Raw genomic sequence first — 26,608 nt, 5'->3', positions numbered from 1 at the left:
GTTTATTTCAACGTCAATGGTTTAGCCCAGTGGTCAGTGCTCTGAGATCTTGTTTCTTTTATACATTTATAAAAACTTTTGCAATTGTTTTTGCTATACATTTTATTGCTGGTGTTAGAAATATTCTAGATGATTTGGCTCCACTTGCTGGTTAGATAGAAAAGTATGCAGGGTGTTATTTCATATCCTCTGCATATTATCAAATTGTTGCAATAATGACAAGTTCAAAACAGGAGTCAAATGTTTTCGATGCATGCATGTTGCCTGTTTCTGGGTGTTTATGCTTTCTCTTCTCAGGAATATGTGAGGACACGAGTTGCACACAGGATCCTCTGTACGGTGTCTGTGTAGAGATGGTGAGACTGACGGACTCTAGCTTGTCCCTCGTTGCTCATGTCCTGTCTGAGCATGTGCAGAAACGTGGAGTGGAACTCACTGCCCTTGGCCAGTTCATGAGAGAAGCTGTTGTCATGCTCTTTCATCTTCAGATGTTGGTTCCTCTGAGCACCCAGCAGGTAAAGAGACCACGCCTCCTCAGCCACTGGCCCCGCCTCCAGCTGCTCACACGCCTACGAGTCGAAAGGTTAAAGGTCAGATGTACAGTACTGCCTGCTTAAAAAGAATCTGCACCGTAGTTAAATAGGGCTTCAATCTGTCTATAGGAGTGTATGACATACCTGAAGAACAAGGTGTTCTTGTCCGCATTGTGCGTTCCAGCGGCTCCAGGAAAAAGCCACGGCTGAGGACATTAGGGCCATTTGTTCATATACTGTATGCTCTATTAATGGGTCCTTAAAATGAAAAAATATATATAGGTAAGCTCAAAGCTGTGACATTATGGGTTTCTATAACTGGTCTATTTAACAGTGAATTAGTGAATTGGCTCCAATGCAATTCAGCCTCTTTGTTACCTTTGAGTTGATGCTGACATACTTGTCTGAATACTCATTCACAAATATATTGATCCCAGCTCTCCTCATGGCCTTCTGCAGTTTTGAGGGGCTCATCCACTTCCCTAGAAGATGATCCAGGTCTTTTGTCTCCTCCATTTGCAGCATACACTGCTTATCCTGAGAAACAAAAAGGCTATCGATCAGTTTGCACACAGAGCGAGGGCAAACTATGTATTGAAAACAATTTGGCTTTGAAATGAAGGCTTAGATCAATTAAATGCTCTTTTTTTGTTGTCTATTCATATGTTCAAAATACATAAATGTACTTCATACATTGAGTAATTTTGAGTTCACCTGCTCTGTGACAAGCATGTATTTTAATAAAACTACACTATAATGCAATAAGTTTTGGGATGCCTGCCTTTACATGTACATGAACTTTAATGACATCCCATTCTCAGTCCGTAGGGTTTAATATGGAGTTGGCCCACCTTTTGCAGCTATAACAGCTTCAACTCTTCTGGGAAGGTTTTCCACAAGGTTTAGAAGCGTGTTTATGGGAATTTTTGACAATTCTTCTAGAAGCGCATTTGAGAGGTCAGGCACTGATGTTGGATGAGAAGGCCTGGCTCGCTGTCTCTGCTCTAATTCATCTCAAAGGTGTTCTATCTGGTTGAGGTCAGGACTGTGCAGGCCACTCAAGTTCCTCCACACCAAACTCGCTCATCCATGTCTTTATGGACCTTGCTTTGTGCACTGGTGCGCAGTCATGTTGGAACAGGAAAGGGCAATCCCCAAACTGTTCCCACAAAGTTGGGAGCATGAAATTACCCCCCCCCCCCCCACACACACACTTGGCACAACGCAGTCAGGCAATTACCGTTCTCCTGGCAACCGCCAAACCCAGACTCGTCCATTGGATTGCCAGACAGAGAAGCGTGATTCGTCACTCCAGAGAACACGTCTCCACTGATCTAGAGTCCAGTGGCGGCGTACTTTACGCCACTGCATCCGATGCTTTGAATTGCACTTGGTAACTTAAGGCTTCGATGCAGCTGCTTGGCCATGGAAACCCATTCCATGAAGCTCTCTACGCACTGTTCTTGAGCTAATATGAAGGCCAAACAAAGTTTGGAGGTCTGTAGCTATTGACTTCTGGGCACTGTGACCCCCGCTCTGTGATTTTTATGTGGCCTACCACTTCGTGGCTGAGTTGCTGTTGTTCACAATTGCTTCCACTTTGTTATAATACCACTAACAGTTGACTGTAGAATATTTAGTTGTGAGAATTTCATCAGCGGACTTATTGTACAGGTGGCAACCGATCACTTGAATTCACGGAGCTCCTGAGAGCGACCCATTCTTTCACAAATGTTTGTAGAAGCGTCTGCATGCTTGTTTTTATACACCTGTGGCCTTAGAAATTATTTGAACACCTGAATTCAGTGATTTGGAGGGGTGTCCCAATACTTTTGGCGATATAGTGTATTTTGCTGCTTGTTAATATTTGAAACACTTTTGTCCTCCAAATCAAAGTCATGTGGTGGAATGAATATGCAGAAACGGGTAGGGAAGGAAATAGGAAATGTTCCCTCGTGACTATAAAAGTCAAAAACGTAAAATATTTGATGAAATATAAGATAAGCGGAACCCCTATTTTCCACAACAATATTTGAAGGACACTTCTACCCAATAAAATATTTTAGTGCTAGGCATAACTAGAAAGATGTATATTTGTTATAAAATAACCAAATACTAAGAAATATCTTGACTTTTAGTTGTTAATTTTAAGAATTTGGAACACATTTTTAGATATCTTTGAACAGGGCCTCTCTTGCCTTGACGGTGATGCTGACTTCAGTAAGAGCTCCAGTGATTGTCAACAATGCTGAGTCTTGGCCCAGAGGCCTTAGCTCCCATGACTGGAAAGGCATATTAGCGTAAGACTCTTGCAGAAATGTGAAGGCATAGAACGCATTCATCTGAAAGGAGATGCTGCGGGTCTCTGCGTCATAATTTGTCTCAGAGATGCAGTCCGTCCGCCAGTGTTGGCCTACAGAAAACAGTGACCAATAACAGGCATGAGGTAAAATGCGGACAAGATATGAATGTATACGATACAAAATCTATTGTTGCATGTACTGTATGTGTGGTGTTAATTGTTCACCGATAGGATCCCAGCGTGCCACTTGCGGCTCCTCCAGAAACATTATTGAGTTAGGCAGAGCTACAGTGACCCCTACAGGCAATGAGGCAACAGCGCTACTCTGTTCATCCAGCTTCACTGAGGTAGAGCTCTGAATGCGAGACTGCTCTGTGGGATAGGGGAAGAACTGGAGACCTGTCTCTAACAACTATGTGGAAGCACAACAGCAAATGATTGTTAATACAAATGACTCTTTATGATCTCTTGCAAAGTGTCCCTGATTACATATACCTCTCTCATTTCCCAGCCCTTCACTATATGAGACTGGGGTGGTAGATGGAAGACATCAAAGTAGAAGACTCCGCCCAAGGGTGTGAACTGTTGCAGATCCACTAAATGCATGTCAGCACTGTCAAGCATCAGTTCAGTTGGTGATGGGTTGGAGCCATTGTCTAGAGACAATGCATTAGAGATTAGTTTAATAACACAATGTAATCTTAAGCAGATCTCAAAATTAAAATCCATCTTTCATACCTTGTTATAATGTCGAGATGCCTAAATTCACTTGCAGTATGTTTTTCTTTTTATTCAATTAAAAGTAGTATATAATTTTGACATTAACGATTTATTGGATATCATCCTAACATGTAAGCGTGTTTTAGGCGCCAGGCAAAGCATAGTTTATTAATAATAATAATAATTAGAATAAACATAATTTGCCACTTAAAAGAGTTCAGTAGTGTAATTCTAGGCTTTTTATGCCAAGCAACATAGCAACTATAATATGTGCATATTAACATAGATCTTAACTCCAGGGCTTCTGCAGGTTTTATGTTTACTTTTTAAGACTAATTAAAGAAAATGGAATGAATAAATTAAAGGGAACATAACATGCCAATATGTTCTCTAAATGTAAATGTCTAAGCACACAATGAGTTGTATTAGCAACTCTCCAAAGATTGAAGATAACATTTCCAACAGATCTCCATACCTTTTTAATTAATTTGACAAAAATAGCTCAAAGTTTGAGATAAGAAATCTTGTGAAAGTCATTTTATGATTTAAAACGAGAACAAATATCTAATTGGGTATGAAAATTACTTGCTTTTGAATCAAGCATAAACTCACCTAATTTTGTTCAATTTATCAAAGAACAGGGCTTAATTTCTTAATTTTGCATGTCAAGTAAATGTATCTTGATTTAAGGATGTTTTGATCTTTTGTTTTGTCTTTCGTTTGTTTTGATTTTGATTTTGGTTTGATGTTTGGATTTGTACCGGAAGAACATCATTTTTTGCAGCGCATGCGATTTAATTTTGCAATTAAATTTAGGGCCTAATGAAATCTGTTTTTTTTTTTTTTATAGTTTATTCTGTTTAAAATGTTTCTTAATGGTTAAATTAAATTTTACTGACTTTCATTCATCTTCGAACACAAATGAAGATATTTTTAATGAAATCGGAAATATTTCTGTCCTCCCATTGACAGTCTAAGCAACTACCACTTTGACACTTCAAAAAGTTCATAAAGATATCGTAAAACGAATCATTGAATCAAGTGGTTTATTCCAAAGTCTGAAGAGACTTGATCGCTTTATACAATGAATGAAAGTCTTACAGGTTTGGAACAACATTAGGGTGAGTAAATGATGACAAAATTGTCATTATCACTATCCCTTTAAGTCCCTTTCATCTAAAATTTGACAACTTCTGTGACATTCTGTATTATACAGTATTCATCCACGTTTTCTGCATCGCAGAAATCATAGGGCTCTAATTGAATGCCATGACATTGAATTTAGGACTACTGCTCCAATATAAGACCTTTTTAAGGCCTTAAATTGTGGAAGGTTAGATCAAGATGTTTTTTTTAAGACCCGTGGAAACCCTGCACCTCAAACTCGTGCAGTCCCAGATGTGCGGTTCATGCTTTTGTGAGGTAGACTATGATGTGACATCCTTCAGTGGTTTATTGCTTTTATAAAATCGTGGCATCAGTGTCCATATACATACTCGATTAATAATAACCACAATAAAATTATTCTGCCAGTTAACTGGCCTGTCTGATAATATCAAACACATTGCATTTGGTCCATTAATGTTGTTGTTGTTATTATAATTCAACTGATGTGCACAATTTGACTATTATACAGAACAATCCAGTTTATAATTTAAAGCATTGGTGGTCTTCTACAAATGATCATAGCTAACCAAAACAAATTATAAATGTTATTTTTATGTGATTAAGATTTCATCCTAATCATATTTTGTTTCATTAAAAAAAAGGAGTAAACGAGGAAAATCCAGAAGTGAAAGACGATAAAAAGTAGGGACCAAACCTGCTTCTAATCCTGTAGTGATTCCCTCCATCTGACTTTCTCCTTCCTCTAACAGCTTGATTGAAGAGCTCTTCCTCCCCTCCTTAGCTGAGATCACACTCACAGCACTCTGACACATGGACACACATTAATATTAACAACAACAGAATCCACTAGAAAACAAGTACACAGTGTACACATGATCAAAGCCTCACTCACCCTCTTCCTGCTCTCTGATCTGACTGAACGGCTCTCTTCCTCCTGCTTTGAGCTTTCTCCCGCATCCCCCTCTCCCTCTACCTCTACCTTCCCATCTTGCACCGCTGCAGCACTCTCAGATGGCGAAATGAGAATGCCCTCCATCATGGATCTCCTTCTCTGGACCTGTTCACGCTCACTGTGGTGGGACAGGTGGTCATAGCGTGTGTGAAGGATCCGAACTGCGATGTCACTTAAAGCCAGTGGTTTCGGCAGCTCAAAGCCCAGACCCACCTCCTCGAATCGGTAACCTTTAAACCTGGAAAACCTAGATTGTCAAATATTTCCCTTGTCCTACAATAGGGCCTAAATTTCATCATGAAGGCAGACAAACCTTGGATTTTTGTTGAGGTTTGCCCACAGACAAAGAGTAATGTTGTCATCCTGGATTACAGTCTGCATGTTGCCAGTCTCGATGTCAGAACTAGATGTTGCAAACTGGATGGGAGGCAAAACACATATTATATCCAGTATTTGTTGAAATAGAAATATGCATGGGAAGATAGAAGAACTCGCACCTTAAGAAGCTCCTCAGTGGCCTGGTTGAGTTTGTAGAGGATGATACTCTGTAGACTAAGGGCGGTTTCTCGATACTGTTGAGCAGCGCATAGCTCAGGACCCTCACTCAAAAGGAAGTCCAGTTCATCTGTTAACTGCCCAAGATAAATTGTTTTAGACTTTTTTGAAGAAAACACTTGTAACAATGTTTTGTGTGGTTGCCAGGGCATTGCTATGTGGTTGGTAGTGTGATTATTGTTGGCGCAAGTCAAATAAAACCCCACCCTCTTTAAATATCCCTGTTTCAATGTACAGTAAATGCCAGAGAACGGTAACTATAAAGATTGCTATAATGATAACTAGGATCCACACAAGCGAACAATAACTTTCCATTGACACATCCAGTTTTTGCATTCCATTGCGCTCCTTTTCAATTGTTTTTCTGTGCAAATATGCACTGTATAGATGCGTTTGATTGTTTCATTCGAGTCGAATGACAAATTACAAATGTGATGCTTAAGTTAAAATAAGTTTTCAAAAAACTTGTCTATAGACCTTGCATGTATTTCATTTCACTGCTATGGAACTCCAGGCAGTTCAAATACACGCAAATTTTAACATGTAAACAACACTGTTTGTACGTTGTTTCTGCATTTTATTTTTTTGAACAACACGCAAACATTGCATCCTCAGAATGTTGTGTATGTGTTAAAATTTGTGTTTATTTTAAAGGGTTAGTTTACCCAAACATGAATTTTGTCATTAATTACTCACCCTCATGCCGTTCCAAACCCGTAAGACCCGTAAGACGTAATTTGTTCATCTTCTGAACACAAATGAAGATATTTTTGATGAAATCCGAGAGCTTTCTGACCCCACATAGACCGCAACAACACAATGACCACTTTCAAGACCAGAAAGGTAGTAAAGACATCGTTAAAATAGTCCATGTGACTCCAGTGGTTCAACCTTTATGTTAAGAAGCGACGAGAAAACTTTTAGTGTGCAAAACAACAAACAAAAATAACGACTTTTATTTAACTATGTATAATCTTCCCTGTTACTATCTTACGCTATTCATGCTTCAATGTTGTGGTGCTTACGTGAATCGCGTAAGCGATTGTTGAATAAAGTCCTTACTTTTTGTGCACAAAAAACAAACAAAAATATTCTCGTCACTTCATAACATTAAAGTTGAACCACTGGAGTCACATGGACCATTTTATCGATGTCTTTACTACCTTTCTGGGCCTTGAAAGCGGTCGTTGTGTTGCTGTCCTATGGAGGGGTCAGAAAGCTCTTGGATTTCATCAAAAATATCTTTAAAGGTGTCATGAACTGGCATTTTTTTTAAATACTGTTGTCTGAGGTCAACTTATTACGTTTGTGTGGTTTTTACATTCAGAAACATCATAATGAATAAGTAATGGGCTATTTCCTACCCTGGTTTTGAGGCTCTCTCCTGCACGCTCTGATTTTATGGGCATGCCACACTGAAGACTTGGAAGTAACGGCTAGGATTGGATAAGATTTGCATATTTAATGAGCTTCGGCTGCCCGCCAGTGCACCGTGAGGGATTGTTTTGAAGCATGTGGGAAAATGGCAACCGGAATAATCCGTCCCACAGGGCTGGCAAAATGTCTTTATCAAACAAACACAATGATTTATCTCTCATCCACCCGCGATTGATTGGAATATTATTTTTTTATTACTTGGCCCACCCGATCGGTGGCTATAAGCGTGAAAACCTTGCATCACACACACACACAGATGCGCACACATGCCAGTACGTTGCAGACTGCATAATCAAAACTTCCGCGAAGTATTTTTCCTTCAAATATCAAGTCGAGAGTAAAGATTGTGCATCAAGAACCACAAATAAAGGATTCTCCAGCCTTTGACAGCGTGCTAAGGTATGTTAAGTTAGACACGTACACAATCAATAGATCTATATCAAATGATCTGTAACAATGCAATATCACATATAAAAACATGTTTTACTCACATTAGTGTGTTGCTTCATTCATTCATTCATTCATTCATGTAATCTCATCCTGTCTGCAAATTCAGTCTCTTGTTTACAAACGAATCCGTGATCAGAAATGAAGGAACAAACGCAAAGTCTTCCCCACGTGAGCTGGATATTCATTAAAAATAAAGTTCATCCATCCATGCATTCATAATATTGGAATCAGAATTAAGCTTATGTGGTATGTTTAGAAATTCGATGCGGTTTAGCTCCATGTAGGCCTGTGTTATGTTAGTGGCACAGGTCGGTGGGCGGGGCTACAGAATCAGGCATTCTTCTTCTGTTGAGGTGGTGCTTCACTTCACTCTGACGTAATAGCCGGGCACATTCTGAGATCGATCGTTTTCTGGGACTGGTGTCTATAAAAGCTTTTCTTTGACTAACAAGGAAGTTTTCAGCTCTGAAACTTGCAGGATATTCTTATATTACCATGACCTTTTATATATCAAAAGCTCAAGAGAAAGTTGATTTCTCAATTCATCACCCCTTTAATTTGTGTTCCGAAGATGAACGGGTCTTACGGGTTTGGACATGAGGGTGAGTAATTAATGACAGAATTTTCTTTTTTGGGTGAACTAACCCTTTAACTGCCTGGTGTCCCATACCAGTTATTTCCTCTATTTTCCGCTTTAAATTCTCAAGTGCTTTACAGTTGGATTGATTCTGATTGGCTGAAGATTTTTAGTGTTCATTAGCTGGAAAGAAAATCAGTCTGAAAATGATTCTAATGATATTGTTCCTTTGTCATTATTGTTTTTATTTTATTATCACTTCTGCTGGCACTCGAAAAAGAGCCCCGCCCCCTGTCATCACGGAAGTGACAGGGGCTACGGGCAAAAATGCCACCAATATTAATACAAATTTAAGACACATGGGGCAAAAATGTCCTTGTATGAGTTCTTGTTTTTAATATATAGAGTGCTGTTTTCCCAAATATCAGCACAAATGCAAATGTGATAGCCTATTGATTTCATACAACAGTTCAATACAACAAGTTAATGTTAGGTGACTTTTATTTTAGTCTTAGAATATTGTCTGTTTTTGCTCCATTTTATCAGCTTTTTTATCATTTCCCAGTAGAAAACTAAACATTGGATCCTTAACAATTAACATGATTTGAGGTACCAATCATGGCCCTAGCACAGAGGGATGAGTTATGTGCCACATCTAATACTAAAATGATCAATAATAGTGATCCTCGACATACCAGGATCACCTTAGTCATCAATAATTGACTTGAAACCATGAAAACAACATATCCAGAGTGCTGGTCTCACCTGAAGAGCCAGAGCACAGTTTTCCAAGACCTGCTGGATTTGGGTTTCTGAGTCTTCTCTCCACAAACTGATGAAGGAATTAATTTCCGGCTGCACAGCTGGGTCTGGACTGCCATCGCAACGCATGTAACGCTCCCACTAGAAAAGACCAGAGAACAAATCATCCTAAACACTTAAAGAAGCCTCAAAATTAACCTGAGATGTCTGAATAAAGCTACATGAGTCTTGTACCTTTGCTTTGTTCCTGCATTCTGATTCCCACGTGGTGACTGCAGAGTGATTCTCATCTAGAATGTGCCGCATTTCATTCAGCTCGTCCTCTCTGCGCTCTCTGTCCTGTGGACATTGACATGCGTCAATCAATCATCACAACCAAACTTGTCACACACAATCCATCAGTACAGACAGCTGCATATGCACTAAAGCCTGCAGGTAAATGTCTGCTACCCAACTGTGAATGTTCAAATGAAAGTTCATCAGACCTTTATTTCAAGTAGCTGTTGCTTCTCTTGTTCTATTCGCTCCCTCTCCAGCCTTTCAATCTCCTCATGTTCAGCAATGATACGAGCTTCTTCTACAGGACAAAACACAGTACACAAATTTGTTATAAATCATAAAACTAATTAAAATGTATTAATTTAATTAATATTGCAGACATACCTTCCTCTCTTAATCTTTGTTCATCTGCCTCTCTCTGCAGTCTCTCCCTCTCAGCCTTGTTGATGTTTCCTCCTTTCTTTTTTGCAGACTGGAAAATGCAAATTATTTTTGATGTGGAAAGTGAGCAGATTATATTTCTTTCCTTTTTAAATTAAACATTTTTGAACTTAAGTTTATAGCTGTTCTACAAAACTACAATTTCTAATTAAAACACATTTTTAAGTGATATGTTATCCTATAGACTTTATTTTACTGGCAAAATTGGTATTTTATTTTTAACAATAAACCTACCTGACCTAACTTACAAACATTTATAATGTTAATAAAATAAAACTAATTGTACATTGAAAGCTGTTAAAAACACATTGACTCCCATCAAACAACATACCTTTCCATCCTTTGGTGGCTGTTGAAGAGCAAATAAAAGGATCGAGGGGAAAACATGACAGAAAAAAGTAAAAGGTAAATAATAAATCAGACAGGCGTTTTGGTAACATATGCCAGAATGCTAAGTTAACATTTAGCTTTCGTTTTTGCAACTTATGTTTCATTTAATACGCAGCCATGGTTGCTTGATTAGAAATAGAATTTATAGCACATATGTGCATATATTTTGTTGCTTTAAATATTTTTTTTCTCAAAAACATTGGGGAAACTTGACTCACCATGTTGACAAGCTCTCGGCAGCAGGCGGGCGTCTTGTCACCATGGCAACGGCGCACGCGAGATAGAAAACAATCACCTTCACCTATAAACTGGCTGCTAGAAAATATCCCAAAACACATGGTGAAGAACTAACAAACAACCATTAAAAGTGTACTCAACGTCCTAATACAGAGTTTTGTTCATTTCATTTTGCAAGAAATAAGCTTGTGTGAAAGCTTGTCAATATTGCCATCTCCTGGTCATGTTTAATAAGACTTTTGCAGCAGTATTGTCTTCTTTACACAAGATGGCGCACAAGACGAGTCTTCTTCGTTTTTTTAATTATTTTTTTTTATCACACAGACTTCTTGAATCTTCTCTACATGGTATTTAATGCTACACTATGTTTTGTCCATTTCTGTTTACAAATGCTGTTTCTCGCGTTCAATACTGCCCTCATTCTGTACAGTGAAATCATAAATACAGTTAAGTTGTCGTGTCTATAGTTTCAGAGTGGCTACATTTCTCATGTTAATCTGTTTTAAAGCTAAACATATTAATCCTCTCATTGCATTAGACCATTAACTAGTTAAATGTTATTTGCAAAAAGCATGGTTCGAGTCATAATTGAAGTTTAAAATAGAATAATAGTTTGTGTCTACTTGTTAATGTAATATTGAGCTAACTGAATCCTCATTTTCTTCCCAGTGGCAGCTCGAATCTCTCCAGCTAGTGCCCCACTACATTGAGAGTTAACCTTTGGGATTGGGAGGTTATGTGGTTAAGAGGGTAAGTCATCACCCTAAATTCATCTGCTGGTCAAAGGTAATTTGCACTACATATGTTTGGGACAGTTCACTCGTCTTGAGGAAGGCTGGCAGAAGCAACACATCCAGTATTTTGGGAACCTGTCCACACACCCAGGCTGTTCTTTCTTGCATTACGCTGCACAGGTCTGTCCTCGCCATCTGGAGTTTCATCTGTGTGCTTACACACCACATGTCTATCCAGACACTGAAACAGGAGCGTGACATTGTCTTGACAAATGCAGCCACTTGTTAGACAGACAGACAATAACATTATTATATTTATTTGGATCATTGGTGTTGTTTGTAAATATGATGTTGTCATCTATCTTGGAGTGATCTTTAATTCTTCGCTATTTTATTTATTTGTTTGACTAACAAATTAGTGCTGTTATTAAAGGAATAGATCATCTGAGATTTACTAAAAAATTATAGCATCTTTCAAGGAAAGATTTGGAATTGGTGAACCATGCATTTATCACATCAAGATTGGATTACTGTAATTCTATTTATATTATATCTCGTGTGCATGTTGTCCAAAATGCAGTCGCAAGGCTTTTTAGGGACCCTATTTTCTCTCTCCACTGGCTTCCTGTTAAGTCCAGGGTTGATTTTAAAATTCTCTTGTTGTATACAAGGCTTTGCCTGGCCATGCACCAAAATGTTATAGTGACCTTCTTCAACTACACTTGTCCTTCCAGAGTGCTCAGATCCAAACCTGTATAAGTTGCTTTGTTCTGCTGTACACAAAGGAAGATATTTGGAAGAATGTTTGTAAATTTTGCAGATCTCGGCCCCCATTGACTACCATAGTAGGGGGGGGGGGGGGGATACTATGGTAGTCAATGGGGGGTGAGATCTGCTTGGTTACTTACATTCTTCCAAATACCTAACATGTGAGGTCAACTTGCTATCTATCTATCTATCTATCTATCTATCTGTCTGTCTGTCTGTCTGTCTGTCTGTCTGTCTGTCTGTCCGTCCGTCCGTCCGTCCGTCCGTCCGTCCGTCCGTCCATCTCTATCTATCTATCTATCTATCTATCTATCTATCTATCTATCTATCTATCTATCTATCTATCTATCTATCTATCTATCTATCTATCTATCTATCTATCTATCTATCTATCTATCTATCTATCTATCTATCTATCTATCAAATGGGTGCAATAAACAGCTCTCTGGGTATTTAAGACTTTATAATAATTAAATTGTCTAATATTATTAATAAGTAATTAACAATATTATAACATTTTTGAGCAAACTAAAACATTATATATATATATTTTTGCCCTTTAGTGTCTTTAAACAGCTCTTGTCTCCAGACTGTCAAAAGAGCTTGCAGATATTTAGGTGCAGCAAAGTTGTCACACGCTCATTTACACACAGCATGGAGTGTATAAAAGCCCTAAATCAGGTACGTTACTGGGGTATTTATAAAGCTAATCGAAAAAGGTGTTTTCTTGTCAAAACGACAGAAGAAGACAAAAAACATGCTACGAGGCTGTTTACGATGCGCTTTCTTGAACTTAGTTTGAGCTGAACAACAGCAAACCAGAGATTGGTTGTTTAGGCTTGTGTGAGGCAAACTCCTTGGTTTATAGTGCTCTGTTAAATGACTTTTTCTCTCATTATTTCTGTTGTTTAGGGCCAAATGCAGCTTGCTGACAGTATCTAAACCTCAGTGTTTTACAACACAGCTGAAGCGATCTAACTTCTCCCTACATCTTTGATATCAAATTCAGTATCTGTGTGTGACCTGGTCATCTGATAATACCATCTTTCTCAAAGCAATTGTTTAGAGTGACAGTGCAGGGCTAATGTGGGATTAATGGTTATCCGGAGAGAGGCAGTGAGCAGATAGGGCCAGACATTTCCCTTCAACTCTTTCATTATGCTCAGTTCGTAATTACACTAAACCTAATTATTGTCCCAGGCCTTTGTGATCTTCAAAGCCAAGATGTGACAAATAAAGCTGCTTGAGCGCAAGCAATGCTAAAGAAAAAAAAACGCTTAATGAACAATAAAATCGACAAAACGCTCCAGAAAAAAAATGAGATTGGAGCCGATGTTAAATCTGTTGACATTTAATTTGCTGGCGAAACGGAAACACGCTTCCCTCTAAAAGACAACATTCGGGCACAAACAAATGTGCCGGCTATAAGGAGAGGAGAAGGATGAAAGATGGGTTTACTAACACGTCTTTTCGTCTCTCTTTCATGTTAATTAGAAATCGCATCCCTTTGTTTCCTTTTGCAGGCACTTATTTATTTTCCTATTCCATCCATTAGAACAAATTTGCAACATGAGACACAAATAATTGGATTTGTCTTCATGGCCGTCGTGGAAGGGGGATGTTTTTCTTTTGTTTTGTTTTTTGGTTTGTTTTTTCCTGTAGTTGAGTTTGCCTCAGATTTGCCTTTGGATATTTTGTCCTTTTGCGGTCAGAGAGAGAAGATTGCAAGGTTTCCAGTGACCTCTGAGTGAACTTATTCTCAGCTCAGTGACATTCTATCCCTCACCTTTTTCCTTTGAATCATCTTGGGTTCAAATGAGTGGAATTTGATTGACTGGGTTTGATTGATTGTATAGATAGAGCATATGTGTGTCTGTTGATGCAGCGTTTCATCCAGCGTTTACTATTTTAATATTTCTTTTTAAATGTAATTTATTCTATTACTCCAGTCTTCAGTATCACATGATCCTACATCATTCTAATATGCTGATTTGGTGCTCAAGAAACATTTCTTATTGTTATCAACATTTAAAACAGTTTTAAGGATTTACAACATTTTTCAGGATTGTTTGATGAATAGAAAGTTCGAAGGAAAAGCATTTATTCTAAACAGAAAACTGTTCTAACATTATAAATATCTTTACTGTCACTTTTGATCAATTGAATGCATTCTTGCTGGATAAAAGCATTTATTTCTTTCAGAAACGTACACAACACCAACATTTTGAACGGTAGTGTGTGTAGTGTATATATCGATATACACTATATTGCCAAAAGTTTTGGGACGCCTGCCTTTACATGCGCATTAACTTTAATGACATCCCATTCTTAATCCGTAGGGTTAAATATGGAGCATTTGTGAGATTAGGCACTGATGTTGGACGAGAAGGCCTGGCTCGCAGTCTCCGCTCTAATTCATCCCAAAGGTGTTCTATTGGTTTGAGGTCAGGACTCTGTGCAGGCCGCTCAAGTTCCTCCACAGCAAAGTCACTCATCCATGTCTTTATGGACCTTGCTTTGTGCACTGGTGCAAGCTCAACCCCTGAAAAACAACCCCACACCATAATCCCCCCTCCATCAGACTTTACACTTGGCACAATGCAGTCAGGCAATTACTGTTCTCCTGGCAACTGCCAAACCCAGACTCGTCCATCGGATGGCCAAACAGAGAAGCGTGATTTGTCACTCCAGAGAACACGTCTCCACTGCTCTAAAGTGTTTTACATCACTGCAGCTGCTCGGTCATGGAAACCCATTCCATGAAGCTCTCTACGCACTGTTCTTGAGCTAATCTGAAGACCACACAAAGTTTGGAGGTCTGTAGCTATTGAAGTCGGCAACTTTTGCGCACTGTGCGCCTCAGTGTGCTCTGTCCCCACTCTGTTATTTTTAAGTGGCCTACCACTTCGTGGCTGAGTTGCTGTTTTTCCCAATTGCTTCCACTTTGTTATAATACCACTAACAGTTGACCGCAGAATATTTAGTAGTGAGGAAATTTCACGAATGGACTTATTGCACAGATGGAAACTGATCACGGTAACACATTAAAATTCACGGAGCTCCTGAGAGCGACCCATTCTTTCACAAATGTTTGTAGAAGCGTCTGCATGCCTAAGTACTTGATTTTATACACCTGTGGCCATAGAAACGATTGGAACACCTGAAATCAGTGATTTGGAGGGATGTCTTAATACTTTTGGCAATATAGTGTATGATTAGAGTACTCCTTTTAGCGACACCATATTGTAAAAAAAATGCTTATTAAACCTTTTTTCCATTTATAATGATACTTTAGTGCACATACACACATTTTAAGTAGGCCTGGTTCCTTTAAAAATGAAAATGTCGTTCCAAAACCAAATTACTTTATGAAATCATGCATTGCTTAAGGAGTCATTATTCATTAAAACATTTCATTGTTTTGTATTTTTGGACAGAAAAGAGCACCTGGGACAATCTGCTAAACTTTTCTCATCATGTTCCAGGGAGGAAAAAAAGGCATACAGGCTTGGATCGAAATGTGGGTGAGTAAATGATGTCATTGAACTATCCCTTTAATTTTTGTTATGCTAGTTTCCGGCCTATAACATTCCAAAGCATCTTGTAGGAAATGTGCATTCATGCTGAAGGGGCAGTGAGAGCACATAGGTATGAGGGAGAGAGGAGTGCTGGGACTGTGTATCGTGATGATATATGAGAGGATTTGTTGGAGAGCATCTCTTAGAGTTTAGAAGCTGCAGGGCTGAAGCTGGTCTCCACTCGCTCACACTTACTTCCTGCTCCGCTGTCCTATGAACACACTTTACACACATTCATCATCATAACATGCCCTACTTACTTTAGACATCATTAATTCATTCATGCCTCTCTTCCGCACACACACACACACACACACACACACACACACACACACACACACACACACACACACACACACACACACACACACACACACACACACACACACACACACACACACACACACACACACACACACACACACACACACACACACACACACACACACACACACACGTAAGATCCCAGGAAGGAAGAGAAGCACACCTCCTCTTACTTAAATTTCCAGAGACAAAGGAGTTCTCTGGCACGCTCGAGGAGAGAACGTGAACTAGAATTGGTGTGAACAACCCGCTTTTGGACTCGGATCAGGTGTGACTGAGTGACAAAGTGTCGGTGTGCTCACCAGCGCAGGTGATGGAGTCGGCTGCCAGCTCACTGTGTGAGTGTGAAGCCACTGAAGGCTCTGGAACCGAGTCAAACTCATCAGCATAATAGATCAGATTAAAGCTGCAAACGCTTGACAGCGCCAAGCCAGCGGGCACTCGCCGTCTAAACGTTCCTGTAAATCTCGGCTTAAACAATGTAACATGGAAAGCATCCAGAAACCGTTGTTGTTGCGCACACTCCTTTCGAGCATCGGACGTCAGAATCTTTGTTGTCTCTATCTACAGTGGCCTCAAACCGTATTTGGACACTTAAGTCACATTAAACAAAATGTATGTCAGTGCGTAATACAATAAAATCCAAGCAATATAGCTTCAACACAAGTTCTAAGGATTCAAATGACAAAACAATAATGATGGCAACAAAAGTATCTGGACACTTACTGGTTATCAAACGTTAGTCAAGACAAGTAGCCTTTATATACTGCATATAGCGCTTTATACAAGACAGATAGTTTCAATTTAGCTTTACCGTGATAACATACAGGGAAAATAATGCATTTCAGCTGTTTTTCAGCTGAAGTGTTGATTCAGTTCCGTTGTAAAGATAAATTATTAAATTAGTTAATTTAATCTGTAAAGCAGTTTTTGCAAAAAATTATGTCATCGTCCAGCTCAGTTCAGTTCTCATACACTCTTCCAGAGTGTGTCTGCTTGTGTCATTCATTAATATAATGATCTACACTTATGATTACTCTGTTAGTGTGAACTTGAGGGAAACAATGGAAACCATTTCCATCTGTAACAATTAAGGTAATTGTGAGGTAAAAATAAAGGCAAAGACAAATTGCATCATATAATTATAATTTGAGATGGTTGTGTGAAAAAGACAATTGCAAGATATAAAGTTGCATCCCATTTTAAGATTTAAGCCTGGTTTCACAGACAGGGCTTAGACTAAGCCAGGATTAGGCCTTAGTTCAATTAGGACATTTAAGTCGCTTTTATAATCATGCCTTAGAAAAAAACAATACTGGTGTGCATTTTAAAGGCCCACTGAAGTGCCTTGAAACGAGCAGCATTATTCATTGTGTTATATAGTAATTTGGGACATATCAAGTAGCTCCTCCCCTTTTTAAAAACAGCCAATAGTGTTTTGTTTATATCATAGTTTGACTAGAGCCTTTCAGCTCGGTAGGGCCGCAGTTTCCTCCTATTCTCTAACTGTTTCTCATCATAATCTCCTCCATATCGCTTTGAAAAACAGCATTCTGTGCAGAATTCAAATGGGTCCGATATGTTTTGTTGTCTGCGCTGACTCGCACATGTGATCCGCTCTGTGCTCTGGTGTCTCTGGACGGTGGGCGTAAAACTAACGTGAAACCAGACTTCATTCGCCTCCACTGAAAGCATATTTACACTGTCTGAATCGTTCCCTATCCCCAATATAGTGCACTATATGCCATTCACCATGTAGAAAATAGAAAATGTGTGAACAAGTGACCAATTTCAGCCTCAGCGTCTATTTAGGGGCGTCTATTTCAAAGTCTAGAGAGCATTTGATTGGACAAAAGATGTGATGAGAAGCTGAAGTCTGCGGTGATGTCATAAAAATCTGTGATCCATTTTAGCGGAAGTGAGAGACTGTACGTTTTGAATGTTTATATCTCCTAAATGCAAATGTTGTCATTGTTTTGGAACACCAGCTTATTCATAACCTGAAGGCTAAAATATTCATACTAAAAGCTAAAAAACTTTTGGATTTCAGGGGGCCTTTAAGACAAAACAATGGCACTGACATATTTTAAGAGATGTCAGTGCAAGTTGCTTTCAGTTAAAACAGCTCAAACATGTATTTTAGTCTGGGACTAGGCTTAAGCCTTGTCTGTGAAACCGGGTGATAAAGTTGTAATTATTAAAAATAAAGTCACAGTTATGATAAATAATGGTAACACTTGGTTTTGATAGTCAACTACATGTCAACTAGCAGTCATTTAAGTAGACTTAATATCTGCTAATACTTCATATTGATGGTCCCCCCAACAGACATTCTACTAAGTAACTTAAGCAAGTACACCAACTTATTCTAATAACCCTAACCTTACAATCTACTAATACTCTAATGAGAGTTAGTTGCAAGTGTACTTATAGTTTGCAGAATGTCTAAAGTGTAATCTAAATAAATTCACAATAGGTGCAATTGTAATTGTGAGATATTTCCCAAGTCAAAATTGGGAAATATAATGCTATAAAGAGAAATAAGGTCACAATTATATATTTTATTTATTTAAACAGAAATTGACTTCCATGGAAAACTGCCATGATACCAATTTGTTAAAATAAAAAAGTGCTGAGAAAAGTTTAAGCATCCATTGGCTTGCAGATTTGGTTTTATATTTTGCTATTTAATGCAATGTTATTCAGACAATTTTAAGTCTCTGTAATTTAGATATTATATATCTGTTGCTTATTTCTTGCTCAGTGGCTGTGCCAAGCTCTCTAGATGAACTATATTTTATGTCTGTGAAGGTGCAATGATGACAAGCCTCGAACTGATGCCCCTTTGTTCTCATCCTTTCCAGTCGATGACCTCTGTTCTACTTTAAAGAGTTTGGGTAAATCTGAAATGGATCCTTCATTGGCTGTGCTCCGAAACTTTGGTCTCTGTAGGGTGGAGGTCTGGATCTTTTTGCCCTCACTGAGGCCAGGCTAGTTTGGCTTCATCTCCCTCAGTGCTGCAGCTGTCTACTGACTGACCTGGTATCCTGCCCAAACAACCTCTCTGTTTCAGCCTTCCACTTTCTCTACTGTGTCCCTTACAAAGAGTCAAACGCATTTCCCTTTCTCAAGCTTTTCAATCTCATTTATTCATTCAGATGCTTTTATCTAAAATAACTTAATTACTTAAGTGAGAATAAAAGCAGAAGCAATTCATTCGAAGTACCACACAATATAGCTAGTAGCTAGTTCTACCATACCACATTTACCTAATTCGTGAGTAGTACTTTGCTGAAGTGCATGTGTAGAAGAGTGCTCTCAGAAAAGATTTTTAAAGGAATAGTTCACCCTAAAATGAAAATTAAGTCATCATTTACTCACTGGTGGGAGGAAAAATAAAATAAAAATATACTCCATATAATGGCATGAATAGAGACCAGGATCAAGCTTTTTAAAAGATGCAGAAGTATCATAGAATTGTCGCATTTCTCCTGTGTCATATTTAAAGTGTCCTGGGCGTATATGATAGGGTTTGGTGAAAAACAAACCGAAATTTAAAGGGATAGTTCACCCAAAAAAAACAATTTTTTTGCTTACTCACCCTCTAGTTGTTCCAAACCTTTATGAGTTTCTTTCTTCCATTGAACACAAAAGAAGATATTTAAAAAAATGTTGGTTAACAGACAGTTAATGGTACCCATTGACTTCCATTGTTGGAAAAAAATTACTATGAAAGTCAATGGGTGCCGTCAACTGTCCGGGGACCAAAATTCTTCTAAATCTTTAAAATCGTCTTTCTCACTTTCTCACTCGCTCTCTATTTGCCCCACAGCATCTGATGTAGTACACAGTCAATCTAGTCCTTAATTTTCTCCCTTCCCTTAAAGGCACATTTTCAGCCTTCTCTCTTCTTTCACTGACCCTCCAGTGCCCTAAGAGGTTGTGTTACTCTGCCTTACCCATTGGTGCTGGGCCTGAGGATAGCCATCATCACTTTGACCCCTGCTTCCATGCCCGGGGGGCAGATAAGACAGTTTCTGTGGCCTCTCACCTCGCTCGCTCTGGCCCCGTGGTGAACGGCACTCCGCCAGCCTTGCCAGCACGTCTTGATTTGGAGCGCCTTAAGAGAATGTTTTAATTGTCACTTCTCATTTAGGGGGAGATTGACATCTCAAGGCGGACAGGCGGGAAAAAGGCGGGACGCAGTAATCAGAGGCGATGAAGACGGCTTACACGCTGCAGTAATCGCACACACACTTACACTCATATACACACAGAATCCCCAGGAAGCTGTTTGCGATGAGCTGTTCCTGCTTTTGGCTCCAAGCACCGGGAGGTTCTCCGCTCTGCTAGGCCATGATCTGATTTGACAAGCGCGCTGCTGTCATCTCAAGTTTGTCCGATTTGAAATTCTAATTAATGAACTTGCAGCCACTTTTGCGTTGTATCCTTTGCATCTGTTTTCCCCCCTCTTCATTTGCCCAAGTTGCTGTTTATTTCCTTTGCAGGATTCGTCTTCTATTTGTCTTTTCCTCATCCTTCTAAGTCTCCTTTGTTCTCTCGACTAATTGACTCCTGAGCCCCAGCGTGTTTGAGCATGTGACCTTTCCCGCCACATTGCTGATGTTATCGGGTACAGCAGAAAGAGGGTCACACTCTTGTAATTAAACCTTGCATAAGCTAACACATAATGACTTGAGATCGCAATAGTTGATGGCCTTGAGTAAGCATTGAAGATTTGATCATTTAATAATAGTTCCCTCACTTCCTCAACACTTCGCGGCCTCATTTTGAATATTCGGGCAGCGCAAGAGCCTGTGAATGTCCATGATTTGGGTGTTGATCAGATGATAGCCTGGACATTTACTCACCCTCATGTTGTTCCAAATTAACCCGTATGACCTTCTTTCTTCAATGGAAAACAAATGAGATATTTTTGAAGAATCTTCACACAAGCTTCCATTCCAAAAGAGTTTGCATATAGTCAAAAAATGTAGCTCCCCCCAGTAGTCTCTCACATTCACAGGAAATAGCTTGCTTGCACGTTGAAATATAAGATTTATAAATCTTTTGAAGACATACAATATTTGTGTGAGAAACCGGGCGAAATTTAACTTGAAAGCACTTTAAAATAAGGTTCCATTTATTAACATTAGTTAGACTAAAAGTTATTAATCGTTGTTCATTTCAAAATACAGACTAACACATTAAATTCAAAATAATTTATATTATTTAATGGACCTGAGCTAACATTAACAGTGACATTTTTGTATCTTTAACAAAGATGAATAAATACTGAAACAAATGTATTGCTCATTATTACTTACTGTTAGTTCATTCATGAACTGACATGAATGGATTCTTATTGTAAAGTGTTACCTTAATCTTACTATTTACAGAAAATCTTCCCTTCCAGTGAGCTGTTACTTTGAGAAGCTCTGTGAACGGATCATCGAATCGAGTTGTTCGGTTCCATTTGTGAACCAGATCAACCTTTTTATAGCTGAAATGATTCATTCGCTCGTCTGGTTTCAACTTCAACTTACTGACTTTTGAGCTTGACTGGCGTGTTAACTAAAATCATAAATTCTCCTTTTTGTGTTCCACAGAAAAAATAACACCATATGGGGTTTGAAAGCGCAGTAAATAACAGAATGTATTTTTTTAGGCTGAACTATTCCTCTAACCCAGCAACTGAGGGTGAGATGTTCCCATCCCCACCAGCAGGTGGCGGTAGTGCCCTTAGTGGCGCACTTCAGGTCACTTGTGCTCCATCTGTCACAGCATGCCTCATTCTTCATATTTCCATCTCTGAGCTTTTTGGGGCTCTGCCAGTCAGAGTGAAAATGGATGTAGAACTAATCTATTTCCACGGACATCTTAATCCCCTAATACAGTGATGGAATCATTAAATCGCAAATCATCATCATCTCCTGCCTCTCCCTTCCACTGTTGCGTTAAATGTTTAAATAACAGGGTTTGATGAAGAGCGGCTTTGGACCCTTGACGGGTTTTTGTGCCGCGTTGTTGTGACATTAGATTTGCGTTTATCCGCTCTTCTCTCACATTATCTGCCTTTGCTGAAGTTTTAGCCCATTTTTTCACATTCAAAGGCTTAACACGGCCTTGTGGTAATGTAGGAAAAGAATCACGCCTCACTCATTTTCCATAAACTCTTGTCAGGGACAGGAACTTAACGTCTCCTGTCACATTAAAGGATTTTTTTTTTTGACCCTTTTTACTATTTTCCTCCGTCCATACGCAAATTACCTTGAATATTCTTTGGATTGCAGATCAGAAATTGGTCTGAAAGCGTCCGTCAGTGCTGCTTGGCTACTTGGAAGTGTTTACAAATATAAAAATTCACCATCGCAACTTGTTCCTTGGGTTTTCTAAACCACTCAAGCCACCCACTTGTACCATAATTACCTTTTACGTCATTAGAAAAGTCTTTTCTCTCAAGTTTACTGTGTAGTGATTTTCCAATACCCTCCCGATGCACATTTGCAGCTGGAAAGTAGTGTCTTGAAACAGTAGGGTTCCTTATGGGGCGTAGAGACCTCAGTCTGTGACCCGCATGACTCTTTAATATCAGGCCCGTTGCTCCGATTGCTAACAGATGACTTGCGGTTGCAGCTCTGTGTCCCTGGCACTTCCTGAGAGTGTAGCGGTTTCACCGTCTTCCCAATCTCCTACATCAACAGAGGCCTTGTCTGAGCACAGGGGTCCCGATACGGTTCAGGACAGAACGAGAGGGGGCGCTGCCCGGGATCTGGCTAAACGTATAAGAGAGACATCTCACTGGTGAGTAAAGCCTCTTCAGGGCTTTGGTGCGGCCAATTTTGCTGCAGGTGGGTGTGTAAGTGTTGTGTGTGTGTGTGTGTGTGTGTGTGTGTCGGTCTCTCTCTTTTCGTGTGACTCAGATTGGCCATTTCTGTGCCAGCTCAGCCATCCAGCAAACCATCGCTATGTCAGTCAAGGAGCCATGGGGCATTTCAACCAGCGGGCATTATCGCATGCCAGGACATGCCAGCAAAGAAGCAAGATCCCATTCTCTTGCTGTGCAGAAGAGCTAATGACCATATACTGCACGCTCGTGCTAATTGCTAATGCTAAGCACTAGAGCTGCACCGGGACAATATTCACGCTCTAAAACTGGATTTGAAAACGTGCACAAGAGTTGGACAAATGCACATTGTCTCTTGTGGTGAACCATTCAGGAGCATTTGTTTTTGGAGGGAAATGAGAGAATATGAAGCTCAGTTTCATATTACAGCGATTTGCCTAACCAGTTACAGAGGGAACAGTTAGTCCCCCTTTGTTCCTCTCTAGTTTTTCACTTGTTTTTCAGTGCAGTTCACCTGATAAACTGACTTGCACAGAATTAAGCTGTATCGCTCTTAGCTGAGAACATGATTTGATCAAGTTCATGGTTTTGAGTCTACCGTAAATCAGCCCAAAAAAATAAAGAGAGACTGAAAAAGTGACATAGGTAAGTATTTCCCTACTGAAAAGACCAGCATATGCTTGGTTTTGGATGCTGGCAACCAGCTCCACGTTAAAGGGATAATTCATCCAAAAATTACAATTCTGTCATCATTTATTCATTATTGAAATCATTTGATTTCATTCACCAGGAGTACACAAAAGGAAATGTTTTGTTCACTTTTATTGCATATTTTCCCCCCATTCTGTAAAATGAAAGCGAACAAGGCTTTCAGAACAGAACATGCAGTCTTTTTGGAGTGTCACTTGGCATATCTGGGTTTAATGCATGTAAAGGCAAAAAAAAGGAAGAAAACAAATTTGATTTGTTGAAAAAAAAAATTCAGTTCTGACTTTCTTCTCTGTGCATTATTGCCTATAAAGGTTACAGAGAGAGATAGAGAGAGGGAGAGGCATAGATAGAGGTCTGAGATTGGAGTCCCAGGTGCTCTGTGTATGTGTGTGAGGTCTCTCATCCCCTCCATCAATTTTGCACAATGCCCCGAGGCAGCCATGGGACTTTGTGTTGCCTTCCTCCTCCTCTCCCTCCATCCCACCTCTTTTCTTCTCCCTTCTTCAATTTGCTCATCCACCACTCATTCTCCCTCTTGCTTTCCATTTTTCAGACTTCATCTCAAAACTTTTTCCACCCTCATTGCTTTGCCTTCTTTCTATTTTTTATTCTTCGATGAAATCACCAATAAGTCTTATATTTCCACTCATGGGTTTAATTGAGCAATTGCCCTCAATGTACCACAATATTTTGACTCAAAGTTTTCAGAGCGGACAATTGCAGCAGTTTCTAAAGAATCAGTGCATTATGTGACTCGAATATATAGGGAACATTTCCACAATTGGCATTTCTTTCAAATGAACGAGACAAAAAAGTGTTTAATTGCTTGAAGAATGACCCGCATAACCTTGTTTCAGACAGCCTACACCCGACGCTTTGTCCGTCAGAGGAAAAGTCCCTATTCATCTGGGAGAGAGAAGAGAGTTGAAACTGTCGAGTACATAGATGGTAAACACGGAGGCGAGCAGGTCAAGGCCACGGATAGGACAGAGGGAGGTGTTTTTTCTATTTATTTTTTTTACTTCAATCACCAGATCCTGTTTGATGCTTCTAGTGTTGTTTCCCACATAGAGCTGTTGCTTCTCTCTAATATGAAATCCAGTGTGGACTCACTCAAAAGTATTAAGATGTTTGTAACTTTTGAAGCTCCTTGGTTCCCTTTGAGCATTTTCATTCATCGTCAACCGTCTTCAATTGTCTTTAGTGTTGTTCTCCCTGCCTCAACCATGAACCGGGCCCTGCCTACAAGCAATGATGTCATATAGATTTGAATAAATGGCAACACAAGGAAATATATATCTGGAGAAAGCTATTCCGGTTTTATAGATTAAAAAAAGATCTTTTTCCATTTAATGGACATTCATAGACCAATTATTTATACATGAACATTGTTTGTGAAAATACTTTTTTTTTTATCAGGATACAAGACTAATTTTTTAATAATTAAAAAAAATATATATATATATATATTTAAAAAACAAACAAACATCGAATACATAGCTAATTTTTTGCAAGCAACTTAACCATTCAAAAAATTTGGGGTGGGTAAGATTTATTAATGTTGTTGAAAGAAGTTTATTATGCTCAGAGCTGCATTTATTTGATCAAAAATAAAAACAGTAATACTGTAAAATATTTTTACAATTTAAAACGACTGTTTTCTATTTTAATTTTTGTGATGGCAAAGCTGAATTTCCAGCAGCCATTACTCCAATCTTCAGTGTCACATGACCTTTCAGAAATCATTCTTATAATTTCTTCTTATTATCAATGTTGAAAACAGTTGTGCTGCTTAATATTTTTCTCCTTGATATTTTTGTGGAAACCGATACATTTTTCTTCAGAATTCTTTGATGAATAGAACGTTTAAAAATAAAGGTATTTACGCTCACTTCTGATAAATTCAATTTGTCATTGAAAGATGATTTTTAGAACGAGATGCAGTTACAGCATCTGCCAGCAGGGTCTAACAAGGCCATGTCCATTTTGAACCAATCAGTAAACACTTGACCGTGAGGTCCTGTAAACTAGAGGAAAATACGGCATTACTGTAGACTTCGAGAAGCACGACAATGGCTTAGAGCAGCGTATGAGACAGGGCCTTATTTTCAATCCACTGTACACGCTAATCAACCATCAACATCTGCAAGTGATCCACTGCTTCCAATATTGTAAATCCATGCAAATATGTTTATGCCGCCCCTGTGCATCTGTGTAAATATGTGATATATTTGCATTGATGTGGCTTCTGTGCAGTTTAACAACAGCTCTAGACATGTTTAACCATAATACAATTGGCTCATAGTGGTTGTTCTCTTTCTCCAACTTTCTCGTTCCCTTCTTTCTCCGTCTCGCGTGCGTTCTCGCTCTGGATTGGCAGAATGTTAATCCGAGGGTCTGGATCTGCTGCTCTAATCCCTGATGGAGTATCAGAGGGAGTCTCTCTTTAAGCTTGTGAGAGGCGTCTGTGTGTTTGTGAGTGGGTGGATAGGTTTTAAACCCTCCCTAGCGTTTCCTGATGTTTAAATTAAGACTGCATACCTAGCTTCCACGTCGCTAAAACAACAGCCTGTCATCGTGGCTGGATTAATGAAAAGCAGGATCGAATGAAAGAGACAGGGAAACGAAGAAAGAGAAAAGGAGCTGTAGAAGGACATAAACAAGCCATTGTGTGTCTGTGTTTTGCTAAACTATAGCTGCCGGGTTAACGGTTTCACTCTTTTTTTCTCTCCATCCCCCTCTCGCTGTGTTAAGTTTGATTAGGTGACCACAGTTACATATTCCCCATAGGAGACGAAAAAGGGTAGCCGTTTCCTGTGAAAATAGAATGGACACAAAGAGCTCTTTCAGGGCCTGGGCGGCCCGCTGCAGAAGCTCTTCCAT

The 26,608-nt window shown here is 39.2% G+C and overlaps 1 protein-coding gene across 1 annotated transcript in view; it reads right to left on the bottom strand.

Moving 5' to 3' along the window:
* Positions 1-293: 293 nt before the first annotated feature.
* dnai7 (dynein axonemal intermediate chain 7) overlaps positions 294-26,608 on the bottom strand; it is a gene marked incomplete at both ends in the record, with an annotated part of 48,463 nt that continues 22,148 nt past the window's right edge. The window contains 15 exons of the mRNA XM_079816482.1: positions 294-569; positions 678-791; positions 912-1,070; positions 2,732-2,946; positions 3,061-3,247; positions 3,331-3,491; positions 5,378-5,486; positions 5,576-5,873; positions 5,949-6,052; positions 6,133-6,267; positions 9,420-9,557; positions 9,651-9,755; positions 9,902-9,993; positions 10,080-10,167; positions 20,127-20,287. Coding sequence (XP_079672608.1) covers positions 294-569; positions 678-791; positions 912-1,070; positions 2,732-2,946; positions 3,061-3,247; positions 3,331-3,491; positions 5,378-5,486; positions 5,576-5,873; positions 5,949-6,052; positions 6,133-6,267; positions 9,420-9,557; positions 9,651-9,755; positions 9,902-9,993; positions 10,080-10,167; positions 20,127-20,287 — 2,342 coding nt within the window. The remainder of the gene's footprint in view (positions 570-677; positions 792-911; positions 1,071-2,731; positions 2,947-3,060; positions 3,248-3,330; positions 3,492-5,377; positions 5,487-5,575; positions 5,874-5,948; positions 6,053-6,132; positions 6,268-9,419; positions 9,558-9,650; positions 9,756-9,901; positions 9,994-10,079; positions 10,168-20,126; positions 20,288-26,608) is intronic.

Source organism: Gobio gobio, assembly GCF_949357685.1.
Source record: "Gobio gobio genome assembly, chromosome: 5".
Taxonomy (NCBI): Eukaryota; Metazoa; Chordata; class Actinopteri; order Cypriniformes; family Gobionidae; genus Gobio; species Gobio gobio.
This window is presented reverse-complemented; position numbering and strand designations above follow the sequence as displayed.